This window comes from Pinus tabuliformis, chromosome 6, assembly GCF_031772625.1.
Source record: "Pinus tabuliformis cultivar Carrire ecotype Pingquan chromosome 6, CPIR1, whole genome shotgun sequence".
Taxonomy (NCBI): Eukaryota; Viridiplantae; Streptophyta; class Pinopsida; order Pinales; family Pinaceae; genus Pinus; species Pinus tabuliformis.
Window position 1 is genome coordinate 572,976,606 of NC_142292.1, and position 27,899 is coordinate 573,004,504.

At 40.0% G+C, this 27,899-nt stretch overlaps 1 protein-coding gene across 4 annotated transcripts in view; it reads left to right on the forward strand.

Annotated features, from left to right (window-relative positions):
- The first annotated feature begins 1,982 nt into the window (after positions 1-1,982).
- The window catches only part of LOC149259810 (RNA-binding (RRM/RBD/RNP motifs) family protein), an 87,119-nt gene continuing 61,202 nt past the window's right edge, over positions 1,983-27,899 (forward strand). Inside the window, exons 1-3 of one of the 4 annotated variants that reach the window (XM_089419176.1) lie at positions 1,983-2,247; positions 11,118-11,581; positions 11,761-12,260. In XM_089419176.1, coding sequence (XP_089275302.1) covers positions 12,258-12,260 — 3 coding nt within the window. In that variant the 5' untranslated portion in view covers positions 1,983-2,247; positions 11,118-11,581; positions 11,761-12,257. The remainder of the gene's footprint in view (positions 2,248-11,117; positions 11,582-11,760; positions 12,261-27,899) is intronic. The other 3 variants (XM_089419185.1, XM_089419160.1, XM_089419168.1) reach the window with 3 other exon arrangements.

A 27,899-nucleotide genomic window follows, 5' to 3' on the forward strand; every position in this document is an offset into this window, starting at 1 on the left:
AAGTGGTATCAGAGCCAAATGTCTCGAGTTCGAATCAAACCCGACTTGCATCGGGGGGAGGGGGTGGGAGATTATTGGACATTGGATAAACCAACGCTCCCTGTGTGTTTAACAACATGTGCTTAATCGCCTATCGTGGATTTGTTAACTCCGGCGATGCGTCTGTTTACTAACACCTGCAGGTTTTGGTGTAACGACAATCATGATTCCAACATTGATTTCATAACATTCTCACTCCAGTACTAACATTGCCAACAATTATTTTGTTATTCCTCATGGAGTGTCTTGCCAACATTTTTTGTGTTATTCCTTGTGCATTGTCTTGCCAACAATTTTTGTGTTATTCCTTGTGCGTTGTCTTTGGCTTATGGTTGTTGTGTATTTGATGTTACCTACATCAAAAGCTTTGTTGCTTAGAATATGGTTTTGGGGGTGCAAGTTCCAAGTTGACATGTATCATTCTCCCTCATTCTAGACATATATAACAACCATAAGGCAAAAATGGATTTTAAGACATCACTTGTATCAAAAACTTTGTTGATTTGAAAGCATGCTTGTTTTCAAGTACACAATTTCAATATCATGTCTAGAGTTACAACAAGTCAATGCTAACTTCCTCAACTTCCTCCCCACTTCTCTCTCTCTCTCTCTCTATATATATATATATATATTTTGCACATACAATTTTTGTTTTAAAATAACACGTATGACTAATTTTTTTTTTCCTATGCTATTTCAATATCGAGATTTTATTCCACATAATAACATTACCAAAATACATCTTTCATACCCACACCATTTCCATACATATCTCAATATTGAGATTTTGTTACACATAACAATGATTACAAAAACATGTTAGTATTAAATATAAAGAACATCAATCAGCACAAAATAAAAATTGCTAAAATATCAATAATAACACTTTTAAATATTTAAACAAGGGCTACATAGTAGCCAGTACCTTCAGCTTAGCTTAAATATAACTTAATGAAACAAAAAATAACAAAGACAATTTCATCACAAAAACAAATATTATAATTGTCTATAATTAAATTTATTCAAATATGTTTTTAATATAATAACAAGGCAACTTAAATTGAAAATATTGTGAAAAACTATAATTCATGAAAATAGAAATAATAGAAAAAGAAAAAGAAAAAGAAAAAAATTAAATAAAAAAGAAATAAAACTAAAAATAAAAGTAATTAATAAAAATAGAAATTACTAAACAATCCATAATAAAACATCAACCAATGACTTTACAAGTAAATAAATTTCAATAATAATGAAAAATAAGGCTTGCAAGACTGATTTTCAGAATAACAGATCTCGGAGACTCATTTCAGAAATTGAATTTCTACCAGGGGTTGAGAGCTAATAACAAGGAGGCGGACATTGAAGCCAACAAAGGAGCCCTTCTTACGGCTGGAGCTTTGCTCAGAGGCGGATAGGAAACATGGAAACCAATTCCTTAATTTAGAGAGCTGTTATGTTTTAGTGCGTATTGTTAAATCAGTGTGTATGTATCCACAAACTTGGGAAAATCTCTGAAATTGACCACATAGTAGCAACTAAAAAGAGATATGAGCTAAGCATAAATAACACGGCCTTGCAAGGTTGTGTGGGACTCGTGGCATTAGGCTTTCCTTTTGTAATCCGCTTTTTGGCATAAAGCCAATTATCTAATATATTCACTACCTGTTTCCGTTTAAAAAAATAAAAAAAATTAAAATCCTAATATTAAACTATAAATACGCATCATAAATTTTTAATCAAACACAAACCAATTCCAACACAAAATTGAATATACCTTCCCAGCCCTAAATATAATCAATTCAAAAACCCAAAATTAATCCCAAACCATACTTTTACAATTAATCAAATCACAATTTTACATCAAATTAAAATTCCATTTCATTTAAAAAAGCAAAATCCGAAAACAATAAAGCGACATGATAGCCCTGTTCCAAACACATCCTTCATAGCCATGCCGTTTAGTTGTAAAACAATTGTATTAAAAAGTAACATCTTTCAGTTATTCCCTCTATATATATGTACAGCAATCGAATGAAAAAGCAACATAACTAGATCTGTAGATTTTAACAGAAGAAAGAAGCGGACTGATCCAGCGGTCGATGTCGCGAACCTATTCGGACAAATAGAGGAAGTACTCCGCAATTCACCGACCTGAAACCATCTGCAACTTAATTAATTCTTGAATTCATTGAAGCGCCAAGGACTTCTGTAAGTAACAATTTCAATTCAGCAGAGAGTAATAGTATATACGCACGGTAGCATGTTCTAGGTTATCTGGAGAGGTTCTTCCCCTACTCTTCTCTAAATCCCCCTTGTTTTCTCACAAACCCTAGATTGGAATTGATTTTTTGCATCGCAGTATCCCTTCACACCTTTGTTATTTGCATGAACAGAATAAGCGAGCAACGGATGGTGAGAAATTTAGCCAAATCCATAAACTTTATCTAAAGATTTTCCAGATGATTAATGCCATTGCCGTGCACGATGCTTATCTTTATTTTTCCTTCAAATTTTATAATAAACCACAGTTTGCCAGATCGCTCTTCCTCGCATGGCAGTGAATTACCTTAATTTCCCTTAGTCTGTGCTAAAGGGCATAAAATATCTGTCCAAGTTGCAAAATTCAGCTAAGAACTCGTATGAAATCAGACTTGGTCTGCACTGATCATTATGTTCTTTTAAACTACAAAGTAGATTGAACTAGTTTTCTTTCCAAAGATATATGGTCTGGTTATCATTAGGGCAACTCTCCACTTGCTGATAAGTTTAACCAAGTTTCATTTTCTACTTGTTCACACATGTACGCATTCACACTGTGATTTTACAAGGTAGAGCCCAAATTGAAATAAATTTTGCCTAAGTTTAAAGTAGCGGTGAATCAGCCAGTTGAGGCGATTAAATGTTCCATTAAAGTTGCCCAAGACCTGCATCTGGTGCCGGCCAGCCCAGCAAGAGCGGGATGACCTGTGCTAGATTGGTACCCTTGTAGGTGAGGTAATGTAAAGTTTTGTAGATGTTCTATGCTAAGAGCAATTTCACTTTTCTCACAGCAATCATACAAATAGATAAGCAAAATGCAGATAGAACATATAAGCAGATCTTACAGAAGACAAATCAGAAACAAGAAAAATGTATGTGTTTGTTTTGGCGGTCAACAGGATGCTTCAACCAGCAAAGTCTCCTTTGGTCAGCCAGCCCAGCATGTGTCATAACAACCCTCCAACCAGTAGATGAGTCAACCCAAGTCAGTTCTACAAAAGTCAATGCTGTCCTGAAAAGTCAACGCAGCAGCAAAATGGTCAACCCTTTGACCTCGATTTTTGTGCCAGGTAGTATGGCCTTCAAAAATCGAACCTCCCACAAGTTTTCAGCTTGTTTGGACCAAGCGTTGACCAAAGTCAACGCTGGTCAAACTTTTGCGAAACCCTAGCAGCAGAAAAATCCTCTTCATCCTTCCCACGTGTGGCTGAAATTCGTCCTCTAGGTAGCTCGTACTTTTTAGGATGAGAGAGGAAGATGTGAGTTGTTTTTGTGATCAAATTCTCTCCAACTTTTCCTGTATATATATATCCATCAATGAGGGTGTGTGACACATCTGTTGGGCATGTGAGCCTACATTACAAAACTGGCTGACCTTTGCACATATAATTTATTAAGAATAATAAATTCAAAATATAAGTTCTGCTCATCGGATTAAGACTATTTTTATATGGATTTTACACCTCTCAGAAAGAGGAATCCAACAAAAATATTAGCCTCTTAATCTGAGCATCAGAACATGGAGTTTGGACCTAGTTATCCAAATTTAACACTCCCTCTCAACTAGGGAGAACTCCATCTATTAGTGCAATTAACATCGTGAGTCCTCCCGCCGAAACTTGCTTTGCTGGCTTCTTTATTTCAGAACAGAAGTGGGTCAGTCACAAAGACATCATTCCCCGACTGACATAATCAGTCCAGAGGTCCCAGACCTCACAAATCTTGATCCCAGATCAAGTGGTTGGACCATGCCATCCTAGATAGAGAGTACGGCAATCTCTGATGCGTCCATCAGTCTTTGCTAATAGTCTCTAGCTTTTCCACACCTCATTGGCCAAATGAGAGGTACTTCCCATGAGCCCTGAACTCAATGGGTAGGATGCATACGGGGCACAGATTAAATGAGTGGCGAACCAGCTCAATAATCACAAGGGTGGGGCAGAAGCATTATGAGTGCTTATAGCTCCGAGAAGCTCTCCCCAAAGCCCCCCAGAGCTCCCAGAGCTCATTGTCCAACAGGACCCACATCATAGGGTCTTTCCACGACTCTCACGGAAGGTTAGGAACTTGACCTTCCCCAGGGGCTTAGTGAGAATATCTGCGGCCTGCTCATCAGTTCCTATATGATCGAGCCTTACGGCGCCTTGCTGTACCATATCCCGGATAAAGTGGTACCTGATATCAATATGCTTGGATCGGTCGTGGAACACAGGATTCTCAGTCATACGAATCCCACTCTGATTATCACAGAGTATTACAGTGGTATCTAGCACATGTTGGAACAGCTCACTAAAGAGCTTCCTCAACCAAACTGCTTCACAACAGGCCATACTAGCAGCAATGTATTCGGCCTCCGCGGTGCTCAAAGCCACCGACTTCTGCTTCCTGCTCATCCATGAGATCGAAGCAGAACCAAGATTGAAACAGCATCCAGATGTGCTCTTACGATCCACCACACTGCCAGCCCAATCGGCATCAGTATATCCCCGAGTATCACACTCCCGGCAGTGTATCTCAGCCCATGGTTTATCGTGCCCCGAAGATATCTCAAAAGATTCTTGGCACCAACCCAGTGAAAATGATGAGGCTCAACCATCTGTTGACTCAAAGTATTCACTGCAAAACATATGTCTGGACGGGTGTTCACTAAGAACATCAAAGCTCCTATGAGTTGACGATACTCAGTAGGATTGGCCAAGATAGGCCCTGCAGCGCTGCCACTCAACTTCTTAAAGTTGAGTTCCATTGGTGTCGACACGGACTTACAGTCCACCATCCCAAATCTTTCCAGAAGCTTCACAATATACTTTCCTTGAGAAAGGAAAATCTCTCCAGGTCTCTGCCAGACCTCCAGGCCTAGGAAATAGTGCATCAGTCCTAGGTCTTTCATCTCGAACTCAGCAGCAAGCTCCCTCTTACATTGATGAATGAGAGGGTCATCACCTGTCAGGAGGAGGTCGTCCACATACAGCACTAGAATGAGAGGCTTTCCTTCCTCAACCTTAAAGTAAAGGTTTGGATCAGCATTGCTTCGAGTGAAGCCCAGCTTCATCAAGTAACTATCCATCCTCTCATACCAAGCTCTGGGTGCTTGCTTTAACCTATAGAGGGCTTTCTTCAACCTGCAGACATAAGTGTCTCGATCTTGAACTTCAAATCCCAGAGGTTGTTCTACATACACCTCTTCCTTTATTGCACCATGCAGAAAAGCAGTCTTGACATCCATCTGATGAAGACTCCATCCTTGCGTAGCAGCAAGGGCTATGATGGATCGGATGGTGGTATATCGAGCCACAGGTGCAAATATATCGTCATAGTCAATTCCTTCCTTTTGAGAGAAGCCACGGGCAACAAATCTTGCCTTAAACTTTTCAGCACTCCCATCAGATCCATGTTTAATCTTGTAGAGCCATTTAGCGGTGACAACAGATTTGTCCTTCGGTCTCGGGACCACATCCCAGACATCATTCTTCATAATAGCCTCATATTCTTCATGCATAGCATCCTTCCAGACTTGATGCTTGATGTCTTCTTCAAAAGATCCAGGTTCAGATTGTATAATAGTACTCATGGCAGCTAGATACCCTTGGTATCTACACGGCTTCTTGCTTTCTCGGAATGTTCCCCTTGGGGCAGCATGACCCTCAGCATCTTCGAGGGTGTCCCTGAGCCATGATGGCCTCTTTCCTAGAGAAGGGAAGGATCAATAGGGTCCATTGGCTCTTCAACATCAGGCATAGTCTCATCCTGGGGTTCTTCCAGATTTCCAGGTCTTTCTTCATGGTTTTCTTCAGATCTAGGAAGATCTACTACTTTCTTCAGGGAAGCATCTTCGTCAAAAGTGACATCATGGCTTATCTCTACTTCCCTTTGACCAGGTACATAGACTCTATATGCCTTAGAAGTCTCACTGTAGCCCACAAACATTCCTTTCTTCCTAGTAGCGTCCAGCTTACTTCTCTTTTCTTTCAGCACATGAAAATAGACAGGACATCCAAAAATTCTAAAATGTGAGACATCAGGTTTCTTACCAGAGAAAACCTCTTCGGGAGTTTTGGAGTCCAAAGCGGAATGAGGGCATCGGTTTTGAATGTACACAACAGTATTTGCAGCTTCTCCCCACAGAAACTTTGGAAGACCCTGGTCACATAGCATGGCACGGGCAGCTTCCACAATAGTCCTATTCTTGCGTTCAGCAACACCATTCTGCTCAGGAGTATATGCAGTGGTAGTCTCCCTCTTAATGCCAGCTTCTCTGCAAAAGTCTTTGAACTCATTTGACTCATATTCAGTGCCATTGTCAGTGCTCAAAATCTTGATCTTCTTTCCGGTCATATTTTCCACCAAGGCTTTGAAGGTACGGAACCACATGAAAGCCTCATCCTTCTTCTTCAAGAAGTATATCCAGGTTTTGCGAGAGAAGTCATCAGTAAATGTCATATGGTAAGAACATCCCCCAGGGATGTTACAGGCAACATACCGAAAGATCAGAATGGACCAGTTGCAATATCTCAGATGTCTTTGTGACACTTGAGGGGAAAGGTCCCCTTGTATGTTTTCCTTCAGCACAGCCCTTACATACACCTTTATGATTATTTCCAAAATCAGGCATCCTGTCACCACCTTCCTTGCTTCGGGAAGAGCCTTGTAATGAAGGTGTCCAAATCTTCGGTGCCATAGTTCGGTTTGACGGATAGTATCACAAGTCATAGCTCCCAACGGACTCCCTCCAACTTGGTAGAGTGTACCAACTCTAAAACCAATTGAGATAGCTTCCTTGAAGCTCTTCTTCCACATGAGTACCTTTCCATCAGAGAAAGTTACATTGAATCCTTTGTCTTCCATGGCAGATACAGACACAAGGTTCTTCTTCAATTTGGGTACATAGAGTACATCTTGTAGATGGAGGACTTGTCCTTGAGACAAGTGGAGGGTCACAGTCCCGGTCCCTTTCACAGGATAAGTGGCATTATCCCCAAGGGTAATTTCTAGATTAGTATCCCTTTCAACCATGTCAGAAAGTGCTTCCTTGAATCCGGTGATGTGTCTTGAGGCACCACTATCGATTAGCCAGACATCCATAGTGTCGGGCGGAGATGCAGCTGAGAGAGCAGATATTAGAATATACTCATTTCTTTTATCAACAACATTAGACTCCTCATACCTGGTATTTCTGGTCCTTTTAGAAGGTGGATGGTTTCCTTCAAAGTGAGCCTTCCTCTTTCCTTTGGATTTGTCATTTCTTTGATTCCCATTCCTTCGGTTGTTGTTGTTGTCGTCACTATCGGGAGAATTCTTCTGGAAGGGGCATTCTCTAGCATAGTGTCCAGTCCTATGGCAGGTGAAACATTTACCCTTCTTCTTTTGAGTCTTAGTCCTTCCTTTGTCCTTGGAACCACCAGAGTTCTTCTTTCGGGAATGAGCAACATAGGCAGCATTTCTTTCATTATCAAATTCCTTCATCCTTGTTTCTTCTTGCATACATCTAGACAGAAGCTCATCAAAGTTAGGGATGGTATTATTGTTGAGAATGGTAGTTGTGAATACTTGCCATTCATATGGAAGTCCTCCAAGTGCGGTGAGAACCATCTCACGATCAGCTATTGTCTCCCCAATAGCTAGCAGATTGTTCCTGGTTTCGGTCAACTTCATAAAGAAAGTTTGAATAGACTCGTCTCGGCCCTTCTTCATATTCTTCAACTTGTTCTTGAGGAATAGCACTTGGTTCACATTGTTTACTCGGAACATAAGTATCAGTTTGTCATACATCTCCTTGGATGTGCCTAGTTCAGATATGTAGGCAACCAAACTCTTATTTATGGATTCCCTGATCAGCAGTTTTGCTCTGATTTCTCCCTTCTTATACTTGTGTTTAACAGCAGCAGAGGCATTTGATGGAGGTTCTTGAATCTTCCCTGTCACATGATCTAGGAGATCATGATCTTCTAATTTGAGATCTAATAACATCTTCCAGGCATGGAAGTCATCACTTCCAGTCAGCTTGTCATTCTCCCTGAATTCAAGCTTAGAGGAATCCATTTCCTTTGATGATGATTGCTATAGATAGAGTTTGTCTTCACCTCAGCTCCGATTCCATGTAAAGTTTTGTAGATGTTCTATGCTAAGAGCAATTTCACTTTTCTCACAGCAATCATACAAGTAGATAAGCAAAATGCAGATAGAACATATAAGCAGATCTTACAGAAGACAAATCAAAAACAAGAAAAATGTATGTGTTTGTTTCGGCGGTCAACAGGATGCTTCAACCAGCAAAGTCTCCTTTGGTCAGCCAGCCCAGCATGTGTCACAACAACCCTCCAACCAGTAGATGAGTCAACCCAAGTCAGTTCTACAAAAGTCAACGCTGTCCTGAAAAGTCAACGCAGGGGCAGCAAGCTAAAAGTCAACGCAGCAGCAAAACGGTCAACCCTTTGACCTCGATTTTTGTGCCAGGTAGTATGGCCTTCAAAAATCGAACCTCCCACAAGTTTTCAGCTTGTTTGGACCAAGCGTTGACCAAAGTCAACGCTGGTCAAACTTCTGCGAAACCCTAGCAGCAGAAACCCTAGCAGCAGAAAAATCCTCTTCGTCCTTCCCACGTGTGGCTGAAATTCGTCCTCCAGGTAGCTCGTACTTTTTAGGATGAGAGAGGAAGATGTGAGTTGTTTTGTGATCAAATTCTCTCCAACTTTTCCTGTATATATATATCCATCAATGAGGGTGTGTGACACATCTATTGGGCATGTGAGCCTACATTACAAAACTGGCTGACCTTTGCACATATAATTTATTAAGAATAATAAATTCAAAATATAAGTTCTGCTCATCGGATTAAGACTATTTTTATATGGATTTTACACCTCTCAGAAAGAGGAATCCAACAAAAATATTAGCCTCTTAATCTGAGCATCAGAACATGGAGTTTGGACCTAGTTGTCCAAATTTAACAGGTAACAAGTCATCATCCTCACCATCGAACTAAATAAAGCCCCATTGGCTGCACTTTTTTTAAGGAGATACGAAATATCTAATTTGATTTAGATTTATATATCTGTAGATGGACCTTTGTCCTGGCCAACAATAAATTTATCCTTTTTTTTCATAATATGCCAGAGTAAAGTGTCGTTTTTCTTGAAGGACATCCCAAGGTTCTTCAGGATACTGTCAAACGGTGCAACTTCAAATCCAAGTTGGTTGACTTTAAACCCAATGAAAATATCTAACAGAATGCGGAATGAAGTAAACGAAGAAACGACTATAGATCAGTTTAATCGTTTCTAGGTGAATCATAGTTACCAAGTTTTGCCAAATCTAGGAGATCAGAGTTTCACACTCAGTTTAGTATAACAAATCATAATACATTGACTGCAGTGCAGTTTGCTCTTGTCTTCGGCCGCTGCATCATCTCAGCTTTAATTTGGCTTTCTGAGAACATTATCATTCCATTATTCAATGATTTGGCTTATATGAAAAATATATGGTTTTGTTCTGTTATGTTTTCCAGGGAAGAGCATTGTTCTCTGCAGCAAAATCTGGGAACATGTAAACATATATTAAGTAGTATTTAAGAAGGAAACTGCTGCCTTTTTCCGAGTATTAAAGATATATATTCCCATATTTTTCCTGAACCTAAAGGTTTTCATCCAAATTTTTCTGCAGGATACCAAATTTGAATTCGAACTTGGTATTTATGATGAAATAGCCCTTTATTGAGCTCTGCACAGTGTAAAGTGGCCCTTGAGTCAAATTTATAACAACCAAATATTTTGCATTCTCTGTATTTTTTATTAAAATGTTAATTTAACTTTATTCGTGAACAATGGAAAGTGTCGATATCTGGTATGTAACAGAGTGTTGCGATATATGGCAGGATTTCAAGTAACATAATTATGTTTCGCTCTTGACTAAGAATCTTTCGTAAATTGATGTTTCACTGTGTTGCCAAAACCACGAAACAGTTTTGGAATGCAAGATGAAAAGCTTCTGATAAGACCACAGTCCAAGGTGGGAATGATGAGAAATAAAGAAATCAACATAATCAACCACAAAAATACAGTAGTTTAAACATGGTGAATGTGGTGAGAGTCTAGTGAACATGTGGGAATGTGATTATATTTGTACTTTAGTACACTTGGGCATTCTATCCTTCTGTCTTTTAGCCGATTTATTCTAAATTGATCAGTCACTCACTTTTTTGTATTTTATTGGAGACTGTGTGTGAGTATCTTCTTGCATTGCTGGTATTTTGTTCATATCAGAATACAATCCAAACAGACAATTAAGTGAAATGAACATAGTGACCATGTTGAAATTGGCTTGGGAAAAACTAGGGAAAAATAAACATTTCATGAAAAGGTGACTCCATGTTAATGAAGATGTCTTGGATGACTGCAAGCATGGTGAAATTGCAGAAAACTATCATTTTGAATACTAAAGGTGTTTTCTCAGTTTTTTGGCTTTTGGAGTTTAAGTGTGGTAGTTTTGCAGTGTAGGTCTGGTTCCCTTTTCCTGTAAATACAATACAAAGCATTGAATTTTTTCCACATCTGTATTATTTTTCACATGTCATCCTTCATATTCCTATTGCTTTTGTAAGTGATAGTGTGTATTTTGTTTAGTGATTTAAGAGTTGGCAGTATAGGTCAATGTTCAAGATTGCAAATTCTGTGTCAAGCAAACAGCACAGGCCATAATTCCAAATGTTATTAAATTCATTAACGGCCAACTTGGTCATCTCTGGGGAGCTTAATATATTGTTATTTTGACGACGAGAATATGTTTATCACAGTTAACTGATATTTTGTTTGTACTGTGTGCAGATACTGTGATTGTCTGCATGAAAGCTTGGGTTGCAGAACCTTGATATCAATTGGAGGATGACCTTGAGAAAGGGGTCTATCACCATATTGTTGGCTTGTTTTAGATGTTGTGACTAATTTCAGCAGGACCAACAAATACAAATGGCCTATTAACATTTTGGGAACTTTATCACTTCCTTTTCAAGAAAAATATCACAAGTTCAATTCCTTTACTTCCTATTTCATAAGAAGGCATTCTTGCACCTTTGATGCTGAAAATTCAAGGATGTCCAGTGTTTGGTCTTCTTTAAGTTCTTCGATGTTTCAAGTTTGAAGTGAAAAACCGGTTATCAAGCATCCAAAGTATTAGAAAGATGACGGTTGATGATGAAAATTCAGTATATGTTGGTGGCCTTCCATATGATTCTACTGAAGATTCCATTCAAAGGGCCTTTGAGATTTATGGCACTATTATTGCAGTAAAGGTTGTTTCTGAGCCTCCTTAATGTTATTTTGTTATTGGTTTCTATGTTGACTTGGGAATCATTTTATTTTCCTCATTTCAATTTTCTTGTTGCTAATGAAATGAAACATAATGCTGTTTGGCTGTGCTAAGAAACTGTCTTATCTGTCTTTTAAATTCTTCTTTTCTGGTTATCTTTAGGCTCTATCCAGATATTCATATTCCAGATTTGCCTCATCATGCATCCTTATCCGAGATAGTTGGGCTTCTACACATGTGAATTTGACATCAATACACATCTCTTCTCAAAACGATTATTGCTTATCAACGGGAGTTTTTTTGCTCTAATATCGCTTTTAGTCCGGCAACATATGGCTTATCTTTATTTGAAACGTGGTACTTCTGGGCTTTCATCGATATATGTATACTTCATTACTGTTGTAATTGTGCATTATTGGGACTCTATTCTCGGCTTGAAGAGTGCAGCGGTGTTATTGTTGGACCTAATCAGATATTGGTCAGGTCCACTGGTGGTCCCTGGTGCCAGACCTAATATCAGAGGCATCATATACTGCATTATAAGAAATTATCAAGGTGCCAATGTTTCAGGAAAACTTGGGCAGCAGACCTAATTGTCAAGCTTTATTGTTTATGATCATTACTGTCTGGATTGTGATAAATTCTATGCGGAGAGCCTGATGGTAAGTTCTGAAGGCATAATAATATTTTCTGGGTGCTAATGTCTAAGTTTTGCTTTTGAAGAGTTGTTACTTCTAGATCAAATTGCCTTCTGATATTATAATGCAAAGCAAAGTGTTTATAACTTGGATCCTATACTGCACAGTAGGAGCTGTACATTTCAAAATGTGTATATTTTACTTATAGATGGCAACTGGTTATATGAGCTGTTGTTTTTTTCTAATTGTTCTTTCCATTCAAAACTCATTGTATAACCTACTTGAGCGCCATCCCACTTGTTTGCATCAATAGACCTTACCTGTCTTTTACCCGAATCATGATTTTCATCCATGTATAGAGGTGAACCCTCTGCACTCCTAGATAAGAGGAATACTCCTGCAGAGTCCTTACCTTGGTTTGACCTGAATCACAATTTTTTTCCATAGCCACCCAGTGTAGGTGAATGATCAAATATGTGAGGACATGCATGCAAATTATGAATAAGTATTTCTTTGTTCTTTCCGTAATGGTCCATGAAACTTGTCTTCAAACTTCCATTTCTATTTGATGCCCAAGGCTTTGTCACAGTCTTCAAATCCAGTTGTGCAAGTTGGGCATCAAACTGCTTTCTGTCATCCCCAGTATGGAGCAGTTCTGTCACTTCTGTTTCTTAAAGTTATAGGGCTTTGAATTACGGTGGTAACTACAGACTTGGGCAATAAGAGAGACTGACTAGGTCCAAATTTTTAGACTTATTGTAAGCCATCTTGTCTGGTTATTTGAAACTCTTAGTTGTTTCTGTTAGACACCTAATCCGTTAGGGTTATGGTGTGGAATATGAACTGTCATCAGGAATCTAAAAGACCTTGAAAGATGAATCCAATGGTCAGAACATCGTATTTAAATGTGTATCATATCAGTGAAATGTAACTCATTCTCATCTTTCAAATTTCTGAGTAGTCCAACAGTTTCTGAGCTTCAGAAAGTATCCTGAATGCTCTTTATAGTCTCCCAAGGTCATTTTCTGTCACAGCGGACCTGTGGAAGAATATTCCCTTGTGTTTGTTGGCCCCTTCCCTATAGCTTCCAGTTATGTTATTTATAATCAGAGTTGCCAATTGTGACGCCGGAGCCATGGTTTCGCCACCAGAACCTATTGACTCTCTCACCCTTATTGTATTGGCTGTATCAGCTGACAGGGCCAAATCTAGTAGATCCAACAATTTCTGATAGAACTAACCAACGTTAGAGAGTCCACTGCATGCATAGATGTGAAGAGAGCTGTCAGCTGATTATCAACTGCACTACCTCAACAGTGTAAATTTGGATTTGTCTACCCACAAATTTCTGGTTATTATAATGATCTCTTCACTTTTATTTTACTCATCTGGATGATGACTATGCTTCTCCAAGCTTCCCGTCTTAGAGATTCCCATATTATCTAAAGAATATATTTTCCTTCCTACATGGTTTGTAGCCTGATTCACTTCTGTTATATCAAAACACCTTCGAGAATCTGACAAATGATCATAAAGGCATGTGTGAATGCATGACTAAAGATATTTTGTCATGAATAACTGACTGTTTTTTGAATGAATATTACTTCCTGGAATGGATGGTAGTATGACAATTGCTTATCCACATGCAATTTTAAAATATGTTTCATTTAAGAAGCCAGTGTTATAAACATAACAACAACAACCACCTTGTGACCCATGTTCTCTAAGCTTCTTGTAGTTGAACATATTATAATAAATTTTCTTCAGGAGATTCCCTGTTATAAGATTCTCATAAGCCTGGATAATTGTCAATGAGGGATGACAAATTGTTAACCTCTCCTCTTGATTCTCTGCATCTAGACAAGTTTGCCACCTTTGCTGGTATCTGGCCATGAGGCCAAGGAAATGCTCTGAATCCTGATACCAGTGTCATGATTGTATTTTTAAAACTCTGATCTGTTCTTACTGAATTAACAGAGCAAATATAGCTTGGTCTACAACAATAAATTCAGCATTTGTAGTGCAGCAGGTTTTCAATAATTGTTGCTGCAAAAGTTAGCACAAGAGAAGGAATGCAGCAACTATATAGTCTGGAGCAACACATGATACCTGCAAATTCCACAGTCTGAATGGCAGATATAAAATATGGACAGAACAGAAATAGCACTGGGTCTCATCAACACAGAAATATGCTCTTGATAGGTATGGATGCCAACTCAGGCCCAGATTTTTTCATGGCAGTATGTATTATGGATGCTGCCCTTGGCTCAGCTTAGTCATTAAGGCACGAAAAAGACCTTGAAGCGTTGACAATTGTATTCCATGCATGCAAGTTGAAGAGGCAGCATGTTGATGTGGCCTTTGAGTTTGTGTCGGTGAATGATATGGCTAAATATGGAGGAGAGTTTACTACTATGCATAGCATATGGGGTTTTCCATTAGATCATTGAAGTGGTGCATGCTAAGGGCTATGAATAGTTTTTAGGGAATGGTTGTGGTCATTCTAGTGTGAATGCATGCTTGAAGCTGGATGCAGGTGCTCTTGCATGTGTTAGTTGGATGCTGAGTATGATTATTTTGGATGTGTGAATTGGAATTCGGGTGTGATTACTTTACATGCGTGTGATGGAAATTGAGTGGGTTACTCTCCATGTTAGGGTAGGAACCTGAGTGTGATTACTTTACATGCATTGGTTGGTAGCCAAGGTAATTATTTTACATGCATGGTTGGAAGAAGGGCATAGTTACTCTTCACATTGGGCTAGAAGTTGAGTGTAGTTACCCTACATGCCTGTGATGGATGTTACGCTGTTGTTACTCTATAAAGATGAAATATGGAAACTTGGTGGTCAACATTGATGCTCATATGGTACTGTGAGTATCGCCAAGCGTCCATGCTAGTGCTCATATTGGTGATAGTTGAAATTAAAATGGATTGGCATGTTGTCTACAGTGTACACTAGTAGGTGGTAATCATTCAACTAGGTCTTGGGAGGGGCTTTGTTCTTGCAAATGCTAATCCTGGCAACACATGTAAAGGTGAATGTGTGTAGGAATTATTGCCACAGGTTAAATTTTGTTAAGAAAAGTGGGGTTATGCTAGACAATTATAATCTAGCATGCCATATTGTGCACTGGGCTGGGGCAATGTTTATCAAGATTTCAAGCTAACTATGGAGGTGAAACTCGACTGAAGTTGGTGTTCTAATCTGGTAGGATAAAATTGGTGGCTAAGCATAACTAGAGAGTTTGGATTGCTATAATGTTTGAGTGGACATGAAACACTAAAATACTTGGAAAAATTTAGCTTCATCTATGGTGAAGGTGGTTGGATGAGGTGGTATGTGTTGAAACCATTGTAGAGCAGGTCCTTGTAGAGACTGTTAAAGAAAAAGATTCTTGTTGCATCAATGAGAAATCTTTTGGCCTTCAGATAGCTTTGTATTGCACATAGGCAAATTATACTATTGGTTGCCTTGACAACAAGTACTTCTAGGTTGGGGTTGATCATGGGGATAAAAACTCTTTATCCAGAAAGAAATATTAGACGCTAAAGGATGAGATAGAATTTATGCCACCAATTTGGCAATGGAACTAGTTTTTATGGTGAAATGGGGCTTGTGTTTGTAGTGAAACTTACGATGTGCTTGATGTTAAAATTGAGTATGTTCTTTCGGAATAACTGATTAAGATTAAACTTTCAATGTCGTCACAAAATGAGTATAAACACAATAGTTATAAACTTTCCTCTCCGTGGTACCCTAACGTGCAACCTCCCTCACTGATCGCATGGTCGCATTCATTTTCCTCAGATATGCATCCAGGGAGTGATTTTTTCAAAGACGCGACTGTGTGACCTCCAACAAGCTACCAAGAGTGCGACTTGTTTGAGAATCGCGACCATGCAATCCCCATAGGTCACAATCCCTCCCAAGTTGTAGGATCGCATCATGAGGCCTCAAAGAAGTAGCTATAGTGCGCTACCTCTTCTAAATGGCGACAGTGTGAACCTGTGTGCTTATTGTTTTGCTACCAACTAGTGGGCTTGAATGCGGAAATTGAATCTAGACTATGTTCAGTTTGATGTAGCCGCAGAGCAAAATATTTTGAAGTTTCAACTATGAAGACCCATTCCAAAATTTTGCAGAGCAAAGGCGAAGCATAGTCAAGAGAAAAGTGAATATATTATGCAGCGGCCTTTATATTTCCTAACATGATAGATGTGAAAGTTGTGACCATCATTTAAAACTATTGTAGAATTGTTAAATCATTACCTAACTATAATAAGTTCTATGTTTTACCTTTTATCACGAAATGGACAAAAAACAGATTTCATACATGAGTAATGGTCACCAAACTAAAGAGATTGTGTAAGAAGAAGCGTAAGGTGTATGTGGAATATGGAGAGCTCAAGGCATAGTTTCTCTAAAACAACGACACGATGTGATGATGGTAATGTGATGGTGATCACATTCTTAAAACACAAGGAATTTGTAGCATAATGTGCAACGCATCTATGTGAACCTGTGTGCTTCATCAAGCCTGCATACATTTTCCTTATTGGACATTAATGTGTTTGGGAAAGGGAAAAGCCAAACAATGTGTAGGCCAGTCCATCAATTAACAAGAAGACATAACATGTGCAGTTTCGACACCAAGGTCCAATTAAGAGAATGCAGTTTTGATTGGAAGCGCTCTAATGGTCTTAGCAAACTCGAGTGTGGTTTCCATCAACATAAAAAATGGTGCAGTTGGGAGAATGCAAGCATTAAAAATTTGGCACCAATCGATTTGAACAACTCATGACAAAACAATTCATGTGGGCACGATTGTCAACCTACACATTTAAGACTGGTTAAAGAAGGCATAAGTAAGAGGAATGTGGTTCTTGACAATCGCCCCAGAGACAATCAGACAATGCGGTCACACATATAACCTGTGGTACTAGCCTAGATAAGGTACTGTGCCAAACATGCTGGGAAATGTGGTTACATGTATGTTTTGCTTTCGAATCCGTGTTTACTTATTTCTTGCCATGTTAGTGATATATTGTGAACTATTTTGCAATTAACTTCTGGCATGTTCCTGTTTATTGTATGTTTGATTGGGTTTTAGCTCACTGATCCCTCTCATGGCATATCTCTTCTTATTGTTGCGGAGACTTGTTTATACCTCTTTTTGCAATTTGTTAATCTTGGGTTGATTTTGTTTCATTGTCTGGGCATTTTGCTCTTGTCCCCACTCCAAACACCTTCTCATTTGACAACCAAGAGCAAAAACTTTCATGGTGGTAGTCAGGCCCACATACTGGATGGGGCTCCTATCTCAAACGGTGTGAGGTCTAATTGGGACTTCACACCGGGGAGACCCCCCCTAGTAGTTGGCGATACATTTCGGCCTGTCAACAAATTGGCGCTAGGAGGAGGGCCAGATGACAAGTTGAGCCCTTAGACCCTGCAGTTTAGTCTCATATCTATAAATGGCTCCGTCCCAAATCTTGCTCCCGGGGTGTTTATTTGATTTGTCCATTTTTCAATGTTCAATCCCTGATGAGCATCACTATCACTTGTCTCAGTTAAAGTTTGATTGTGAGGATGGAACATCCATAACCGAACAAATTTTTGATTTCCTTAAGTTTTCCTTAAGAAATGATCCAAACAGAAAGACATCTTTGGACCAAGGCCCGTTGGAGGTGAAATCCACGTGACCTGAGTGTATAATTGATAGATATCCTCTCTAATGGATTGATTCAGTTCTTGTTTAGTCGACAAAAGATGGCTCGATGCATCAAGAGATAATCTGAATGGGGGAGGCGCTCTAGGGAAATGGTCACAGACTGGAAGAGTTGGGATGCCTCATGTAACCACCATCGAGCTTGGCCTGTTGACTAATCTGAAGTGAGGGCCTTTGAGGAGCAAACTACTAGGTAGGGGTAATGATCTCTCCCCATTGTAGAGTCTCAGAGAGATCTAACTTTGTGGAGGAAAGAGACTAGGCGGAAGATGACCTCAAGGTTGAATCGATGGGCCCCAAACTCTACCTGGATAATAGGCTGTGGAACTGTACGCTTGCATTGTATGATGCATTTGAGAAGCAAGGTTTGGACTCTCTCCGTCTGAGCCCAATCCATTTGTACCAGACTTGGCCCCTAGATCTTGGAGCCATAAAGAACTGTAGGTTGAATAATCACGTCCATGAGGTGGAATTTGGATGAGATGTTGTGAAACTGTCTCTTGATGAGGGCAAGAGAGCCATATCCTTTGTCGAGTGGAGGCTGAAGGGTCTATCTCATGCCAAAACGAGACCCTATGAACTGCACTCCTAGGTAAATATAAGATTTAGTGATCTCAATCTCTTCTCCCGAAAATAAAAATGCAAGTTCGTAAGAGAGCTCTTTGATGTGTTGAAAATCATAACCTGGTTGACCTTCAACTGTTGAAGGTCACAGAAATTGGCTAGGGCATCTAGTTGTATCTGCAAGCACTCAGGGGTAGAGGCTAATAAAACTAAGTCGATATGAAGAAGGCAACAATCCCTACCTGAATATATGCTCCTGGAGGAAAGACTCCAACCTGTCGATATAAATCCTGAAGAGGGTAGGTGAGAGAGGGCATCCCTGCTTAACACCAGTGGTACTCTAAATGAAATTTGAAAGGTCGTGTGCCATCTTTAGGCATCCGATAACAAACTCTGATGGTTGCCAAGAGAGTCTTGGAAATCCCAATGTCACGGAGTCTCTGAAATAGTGCCTCCCTCGACACTGTATTGAATTGTTATAATTGCAACTAGGGCCAACCTCCACATGGGTCATCTTATTTATGATAACTGATATTTTTCCTGGATTCCTCTCCCCGAGAGGTATAGGATTGATCTAAAGATCATCCGATTTTGACATGTACAAATGAAGTTATGAATTTATTTTGATTATGGTCAAATTGTCAAGGTCAACCAACAAACTTATGTAGTCTTAGAAGCCCAACAGTCACGTCTATTCATCCTCAATGTTGCATATAAATAGAAGGTGACTTAGCCTCATTTGGACACACTCACTTCGCACGTCTCTCTCTCTCTCTCCTCATTGATTGGGTACGGATTTCTGGGCCTCTCCCTCTCCACACGTCCAAAATTTCAGGAGAGCAAAATTTCAAGAGGCTGAAATTTCGGGAGGCTGAAATTTTAGGAGAGCAAAATTTCAAGAGATCGAATTTCTGGACAGTTTGACCAGTGTCGACTGTAGCTAGGACTGATCGTAGGTGGGCTGTTTGACTAGATTTTGACTGGGCTGAATTTGACTATTCTGAGGGTTGGTTTATCTTATTGTTTGGAGGCCGAAGTTGATTGAAGTTGACCGATTTGCGGATGGTCAAATCTACATTGTTGACCAATGTTGACTTTTCTGGTTATGGCTCTTTTGTTGCTGTGATAAATTATCAAATTTGTAAATTGTACTATCTCTCTCTGTTGAACTATTGAAGACTAAAAGAAGATTTGATCAAGGGTTTCCCCACATTGGGGTTTGTCCCTAGTTGGTGCCACATCTTGTGTCCTCTTGTCTTGGCTTGTTTTCTATTGTTTATGTTTATGTTCTATCTTCATTTTACTATCATGTTGATGTGATTGCTAATCTAAATATTGATACTGAGCCAATAAAGAAATTGAAGTAAAATTGCTCTAAAGCATAGAACATACCATTGTTGCCTAAAATTAACATGGTATCAGAGCTGAGGTGAAGACAAAGCCCAAGCAAGAGTGAAAGAGCAATCACCAAAGACAGTTGGACAAGGACAAAAGGCTCAATGGGTTCCTCATCCTACTTCCCGGCTAAAGACAAGCTCCATGATAAATCTGACTATCATGGATGGAAGATGTCTCTTGATTTGACCTTGGAAGAAAAAAAGAAGTGATGGATTATGTCCAGGGTAAAATCCATGAGCCTCCTTCAATTGCACTGACTGCTACGAAGACCAAGTACAATAGCGCTGAAGTCAAAGTGAAGAAGATTATTAGGGATTCCATTGACAAACATCTGGTGGCCTATATCTACGAATTGAAGACCTCCAAGGAGATCTAAGACAGGTTGGTCGGCATGTTCAAGGTTAATAATGCAAATCAAATTCTATTTCTCAAGAATAAGTTGAAGGATATTAAGAAGGGAAAGGGCGTGGACATTCAATCCTATTTCTTGAGGATTACTGAGATCAAGAATGATCTACTCTCGATTGGAGAAGTCATTCCTGACAGGGAACTTACTCTCACCACCTTTGGAGGACTTCCACCTGAGTGGTATATATTTAGAACCACTATAATCAACAATGATCAAATTCCAGGGTTTGAAGAATTGATGTCGAGATGCATTCAAGAAGAAACAAGAATGGTGGAGCAAGAAATGCCTTCTAATAGAAGCAACCCCATTGCATTCTTCACTCATGCCAAGAGGAAGAACAATGCAGGTTCAAAGAAGCAAAGTCAAGGAAGACCGAGATTCAAAAATGGAAGAAAGGGAAGATGCTTTGTTTGCAATAAGTTTGGCCACTATGCAAGGGAGTGTCCAAATAGAAGGGACACTTCGCATGATGATGATCACAATTATTCCAGGGGCAACTTCAACAACAATGATCAAAGGAATGGCAGGACCAATGGCAAAGGAAAAAGGAATACATGACATCAAGGAAATGGTCAACCCTCCAAGAAATTAAGGAAATCCAGGTATGAAGAATCCAATGTTGTTAACAATAAGCAAAAAGAGTACTATCTTATATCGGCCCTCTCCACTACCTCTCCCCCGGACACTTTGGGAAATTCGCTGATTGATAGTGGTGCCTCAAGGCACTTCACCAGATACAAGGAAGCCCTCTCTAATCTGATAGAAAAGGAGACAAACTTGGAGATCATCCTTGGAGACAATGCCACCTATCCCGTGAAGGGAGTAGGGAATGTTACCCTTCAATTGAATCAAGGTAACACTATTCATTTGCAAGAAGTACTATATGTACCCGATCTCAAGAAGAACTTGGTGTCCATTTCGACAATGGAAGACAAAGGATTCAAGGTGGCTTTTATCGATGGAAAGGTACGTGTTTGGAAAAGAAATTTTAAAGATGCTTTTACTCTTGGGTTTAGGGTTGACATTTTGTATCAAGTTGGAGGAAGTCCATTAGGAGCCATGTCTTGTGACACATTTCTACAATTTGAACTATGGCACTGGAGGTTTGTCCATCTTCATTATAAGGCCCTACCCGATGTGAGACAGATGGTGACAGGTATGCCCGAGTTCAAAGTAGAGCATGAAGGTGTATGTCCGAGATGTGCCGAAGGAAAACTTACAAGGGGACCATTCCCCTCAAGTAATATCAAGACCACAAATATATTGCAATTGATCCACTCCGACATATCTGGAATGATCCCCGTAAACTCTTTGGGAGGATACTTGTATTATCTCACTTTTACGGATGATTATTCTCGCAAGACCTGGATCTACTTCTTGAAGAAGGATGAAGTGTTCACCTGGTTTCGACACTTCAAAGCCTTGATCGAAAACCAATTTGAGAAGAAAATCAAGATATTGAGGACTGATAATGGGACCGAGTACGAATCCAATGAATTCCAAGATTATTGTAGAGAAGCTGGCATTAAGGGGGAGACTACAACACCATACACTCCTGAGCAAAATGGTGTGGTTGAAAGGAAGAATCGCTCTTTTGTAGAAGCAGTTCGTGCCATGCTTCATTGATCAAGGCCTTCTGAATTTCCTATGGGTTGAAGCTGCAAATATAGCCATGTATGTTCAGAACCGATGCCCTCATCAAGCATTGGACTCCAAGAGTCTTGAAGAAATGTTCACTGGTAAGAAACCTGATGTCTCTCATTTTAGAATTTTTCATGTGCTGAAAGAGAAAAGAAGCAAATTGGGTGCATCTGGGAAGAAAGGAATCTTTGTGGCCCTCAGGAAGATCAACAACCGTCCTATCCTAAGGAAGGATAAAGAAGCTGACACCGGAAATCAGGGTGCAAAAGAAGACGAAACGATGCTTGATGTTGATAGACCTATGGATCCTATTGATCCTCATCCTCCAAAAGGAGACCCTCATGGCTTAGGGAGACTCTCGAAGATGTCGAGAGACACATTGCGCCAAGGGGGACTTTCCGTGAAAGTAAGAAGCCGAACATGTATCTAGGATATTTGACTGCCAGGAGCATTATCATTCAAAATGAGCCTTCATAATTCGAAGAAGCCGTGAAGCATCAAGGATGGAAGGATGCTGTGAATGAAGAATACGAGTCAATTATGAAGAATGATGTTTGGGATGTGGTCCCTAGACCCCAGGACAAATCGGTTGTCACCTTTAAGTGGCTCTACAAAATCAAGCATGGAGTTGACGGAAGTGCAGAAAAGTTCAAGACTCGCCTTGTTGCTCGAGGCTTCTCTCAAAAGGAAGGTGTAGATTACAATGAGATTTTTGCACCTGTTGCCCGATACACCACCATCCGCTCGATCATAGCCCGTGTTGCCTCGGAAGGATGGAACGTACATCAGATGGATGTCAAGACTGCTTTCTTGCGTGGTTCAATCAAAGAGGAAGTCTCTGTGGAACAACCCGAGGGGTTTGAGGTTCATGATCGGGAATCTCATGTATGCAGGCTAAAGAAAGCTCTCTATGGATTGAAGCAAACACCTTGGGCTTGGTATGGGAGGATCGATAACTATCTGATGAAGCTGGGATTCACTAGAAGTGAAGTTGATCCAAACCTTTACTTTTAAGGTTGAAAATGATAAACCTCTCATTCTGGTACTTTATGTGGACGACCTCTTTCTGACAGGTGCAGACCCTCTCATTCACAAATGTAAGAGGGAGTTGGCTTCTGAATTTGAGATGAAGGACCTAGGACTGATGCACTATTTTCTAGGGTTGGAGGTTTGGCAAAATCCAGGTGGACTGCAAGCCTGTGGCTACCCCGATGGAACTTAACTTTAAGAAGTTATGTGGTAGTGCTGCTGGACCTGAATTGAGAAATGCTTTTGAATATCATCAACTCATAAGAGCACTGATGTTCTTGGTGAACTCCCGTCCGGACATATGTTTTGTAGTTAACACATTGAGCCAATACATGGTTGAGCCTCATCATATACATTGGATTGCCACCAAGAATCTTCTGAGATATCTTCGGGGCACAATCACTCATGGACTGAGATACACTGCCAGAGTTGTGAGGCTGCATGGTTATTCTAATGCTGATTGGGCTGGGAGTGTGGTGGATCGCAAGAGCACTTTTGGATGCTATTTTTCTTTGGGTTTTGCTTCGATATCGTGGATGAGTGGGAAGCAGAAATCGGTTGCCTTGAGCACCGCCGAGGCCGAATACATAGTTGCTAGTATCGCCTCCTCCAAAGTTGTCTGGTTGAGGAAGCTCTTCAGTGAGTTGTTTGGACATGTGTTGGATACCACCGTGATCCTTTGCGACAACTAGAGTGGGATCCGATTATCATAGAATCCCATGTTTCATGACCGCTCCAAGCATATAGATATCAGGTACCACTTTATCCTGGATATGGTACAACGAGGAACAATAAGGATCCATCACATTGGGACTGATGAGCAGGCTGCCGATATTTTGACAAAGCCCCTGGGGAAGGTCAAGTTCTTGGCCTTCCGAGAACGACTTGGAGTCCTGGAGAGACCCTCTTATGAGGGTCTTGTATGAGATGGACATTGAGCTCTGGGAGCTCCGGGGTGTTTGGGGTACTTCTTGGAGCGATGAGCAACCATAGGGTGAGTGGTTCAACCTTCCCCTAGTGGTTTGCTGCGTACAGGGTGAGTGGTTCAGCCTTTCCCTGTGATACCCCTTGGCGACATGTAGGCAGGATGAGTGGTTCATCCTTATCCTGCTGAGACATCCTACCGTTGCAGTCTAGGACTCATGGGAAGTACCTCTCATCTGGCCAATGAGTAGGGAAATGAGGATAGGGACCATAGTACTACCGATGGACGCATCGTGTACTACTGTACTCCCTATGCTAGGATGACCAATATTGATCTGGGATCAATTGGAACTGACTTTGGGTCAGTAAGAGTGGTATGAGACACTCTTTTGATTGGAACTGATTTCGGGCCAGTAAGAGTGGTATGACACACTCTCCTTTGATTGGGATTGACTTTGGGTCAGTAGAGAATGGTATGATACATTCTCGATCACTTCTTCTTCTTCATAGTTCAGCAGAGTAGAGCAGAGCAGTGCATTGATGGTCGAGATAGTACAGATTGGCAGATGGATTTCTCCCTAGTTGAGTGGGAGTGTTAAAATTGGAAACTAGGGCCAAAATCCACACAGGTCATCTTATTTATGACAATCGATATTTTCCTTAGATTCCTCTCTACGAGAGGTGTAGGATTGATCTAAATATCACCCGATTCTGACATGTACAAATGAAGTTATGAATTTATTTTGATTATGGTCAAATTGTCAAGGTCGGCCAACAAATTTATGTAGGCTCAAAAGCTCAACAATTACGTCTATTCATCCTCAACATTGCATATAAATAGAAGGTGGCTTAGCCTCATTTGGACACACTCATCTTCACACCTCTCTCTCTCCTTATTGATTGGGTACGAATTTTGAGGGCTGTTTTATCTCGCTGTTTAGGTGTCGAAGTTGACTTAAGTTGACCGATTTGCTGAGGGTCAAATCTGCACTGTTGACCAACATTGACTTTTCTGGTTAGGGCTCTTTTGTTGTTGTTATAAATTATTAGATTTGTAAATTGTACTCTCTCTATGCTGAACTATTGAAGACTAAAAGAAGATTTGATGAAGGGTTTCCCCACATTGGGGTTTGTCCCTGACTGGTGCCACATCTTTTGTCCTCTTGTCTTGGCTTGTCTTTTACTATTTATGTTTATGTTCTATCTACATTTTACTATCATGTTGATGTGATTGATATTCTGAATATTGATACTGGGCTAATAAGGATATTGAAGTAAAATTGCTCTAAAGCATAGAACATACCATTGTTGCCTAAAATTAACATGAATTCTTTTCGGAAGTTGACAAAGCAACTACAGAGTCTCGAAGAATGGTGGTAGGCCTCATCAATGATGGCTCAAAGTGTGTAAATATGTGGTCAATCGTCTAGTAGTTTGGGCAAAAACCTGCTTGTGCCCTAGCTCTGTGATTTTGTTGTTCTAACTCTCTAGAAAACCACTGATGTAGAATGGCAACGTAAAGTTTGGAGAATGTATGACCCACGATAATAGTTCTGTAGTTATTTGGATCCAAAATGCTCCCCAACTTGTGGATAGGATGGATGATGTGTCTGTTCCAGGGAGGCGGAATGGCAGAGCAAACCACTTGGTTAAAAAGAATCGACAAGATAGGACTTGAGGGGGCTTATTGCCATGCTTTAGGAATTTCGCTTGAAGGCCTCTTTTGAGTAACTCTGCTAGAGTTCAGAGCTATGGCTGCCCTCTTGACATCCAATTTCGAAAAAAGGTGGCATGAGGGGGGGGGAAGACGTGGATTGGAGGTTGCATGGGAATGTCATAGAGGGAGGCAGTATGTGAAAACATGGTTATGGAATCCAGTTCAGGTGGGATGGTTTGATGCTTGGGGAAAGGGGTATGCCAAAAGGCCTTGTGGGGGCAGTGGAGGGTCTCACGAAGCTCTTGTCTCCTTTGGGAGAGAAATATATGCTTTTTATGGCGAAGGAGTTTACGATAGGATGTCTGGAGAGAAGGGGAGGCAGAGGGATCCTGTGTGAGGGCAAAGTGAAGTTGCTTGTGGAGAGCTTTGCAATCTTCATCGTACCATTGATTCATGGGACACTAGCCAGGAGTGGGCTTACAAGTGTACTTGTGAGTCAAATGGGAGTAAGAGCCTAGTGCGGCTTCCACAAGGCTTTGAAAGTAATTCATACTTGGTTGTGGCAGTTTCCAAGGCTCTAAAATGGGAGATGGGGGGGGGGGGGAGCAGTTCCCTGAGATGGGTAGCGGATAAAGGGGCATAATCTCTATTGAGATGAAAAGTGGTATGGGGGGTAGTTTGGTGGTTAGGAAGGTGATGGAGGTAGCAGGAAGAGGGCGAGTAGAGAAGAGGAAAGTAAGGATGGCATGATCGCTTAGAAGGAGGCAGGAAATGGAGAGATGTTGGATATGTGGGACAAGACCATGGGTGGTCAAGGCATAATCCATGACACTCGCCCCCCCATTGTGGGGAAAACAAGTGAAATCTTCAGAATAAGTCAAATAACTAACACCAGATCTCAACCAAGTCAACATCTATGAGAGGATGGAATGTTTCCAAAAGTTGTCGCTAGCATTAACAAATTTACTTCCTGCTAGGCTTATTATTAAATAGATCCTGAATTTCCCTTTCAAGATTGAAAAAGAAAATCCTTTAATGATCAATCTTATTGCTTAACAGGATATTCATCGCTATATCTTTCCTTTGACTATTAGTGTATATCAATTATTAAATAAATTAAATCATCTTCTCTTGTATAAGTGATATGAGTGACAGACTTGTCATATCTCCTAAAACCCTACAACTTGTTTGTAGACAGCCTCCATACCCTTCTGACTGGACAGTGGAAAGTAGGGAAGTTTGCTTTTGCTTTAGGAAGAAATGATTGTGAATCTTTTGCCTCATTGGAGATAAAATTTGTTGATAGGTGGCTGAGTATGTCATGATCATGGTTGCCCCTCACTTTGTTTTTGGTGAACATCCCACTTTCCTTTCGCTTTTGGTGCTTAAATATATTCTGATGGCCAGGTTCATTTCCAGCAGGTACTACTTTTTAGAGTGTATCATGGGAACATCTAAGGCTAGAATTACGAATTTGTTCCAACTTCTATCTGGTTTTGGGTCTGGAATTTTTCTGTTTTATGAATTCAGAGATTCGGCCAGGATCTCTTTGCCTGCTTATCCCTAGGAAACTGGATCTATGATGAATTTTAGACAAATTTAGCATTTCCTTATAAGCCTAGCCATGATTCTCATCCCAAAAAGCCTAAAAAATTCTAGATCATTATACACGTAGTGTTGTTTTTTGCATGCATTTTTGTCAGGGAAATGGGGTTTTTGAAATTCAAACAAGAATGTAATGTAAAGTAACTTTAAAGTTTTATTTCATCTTTGCAAGCAACATTAATTATGCCGATGGGCATGTATATTGGGCATGTATATTTTGGAATAGGGCTTCCAGAGTTTTTATTTAATTACCAATAACTGCTAGGTGGATGGTAGGGATTTAACCTCCATAGAATATTCTAGAATATTCTTAGTAGTATACAGAAATCAAAGGCTGAGATTTATTTCGAAAGTAGTTATGCCTTTTTTGTCATTTTAATTAAATTCATTAATTAAAAGAAATGTCATATGAACAAGTGTCATTAAACGAGTTATTGTTTTTTGGGCATGTGGTATTTATACGCTATGGTTTTGGCCCATGATATTGTAACAAAACCTATTTTCAGATTAAGAATCTCCATGACAAAGTGGGGGTGAATTTCCATGGTTAAGAATCTTGTAACATGTTTTTTTTAAATGTATACATGTTTAATTTATATAGTAATTCTTTTTATCACTAATAATAATATTTATATTGAATAATGTGATAAGTTTTTTTTTTTTTTTGGTTTTTTAAAACTTGAGATGTATGATGAAGTAAGTG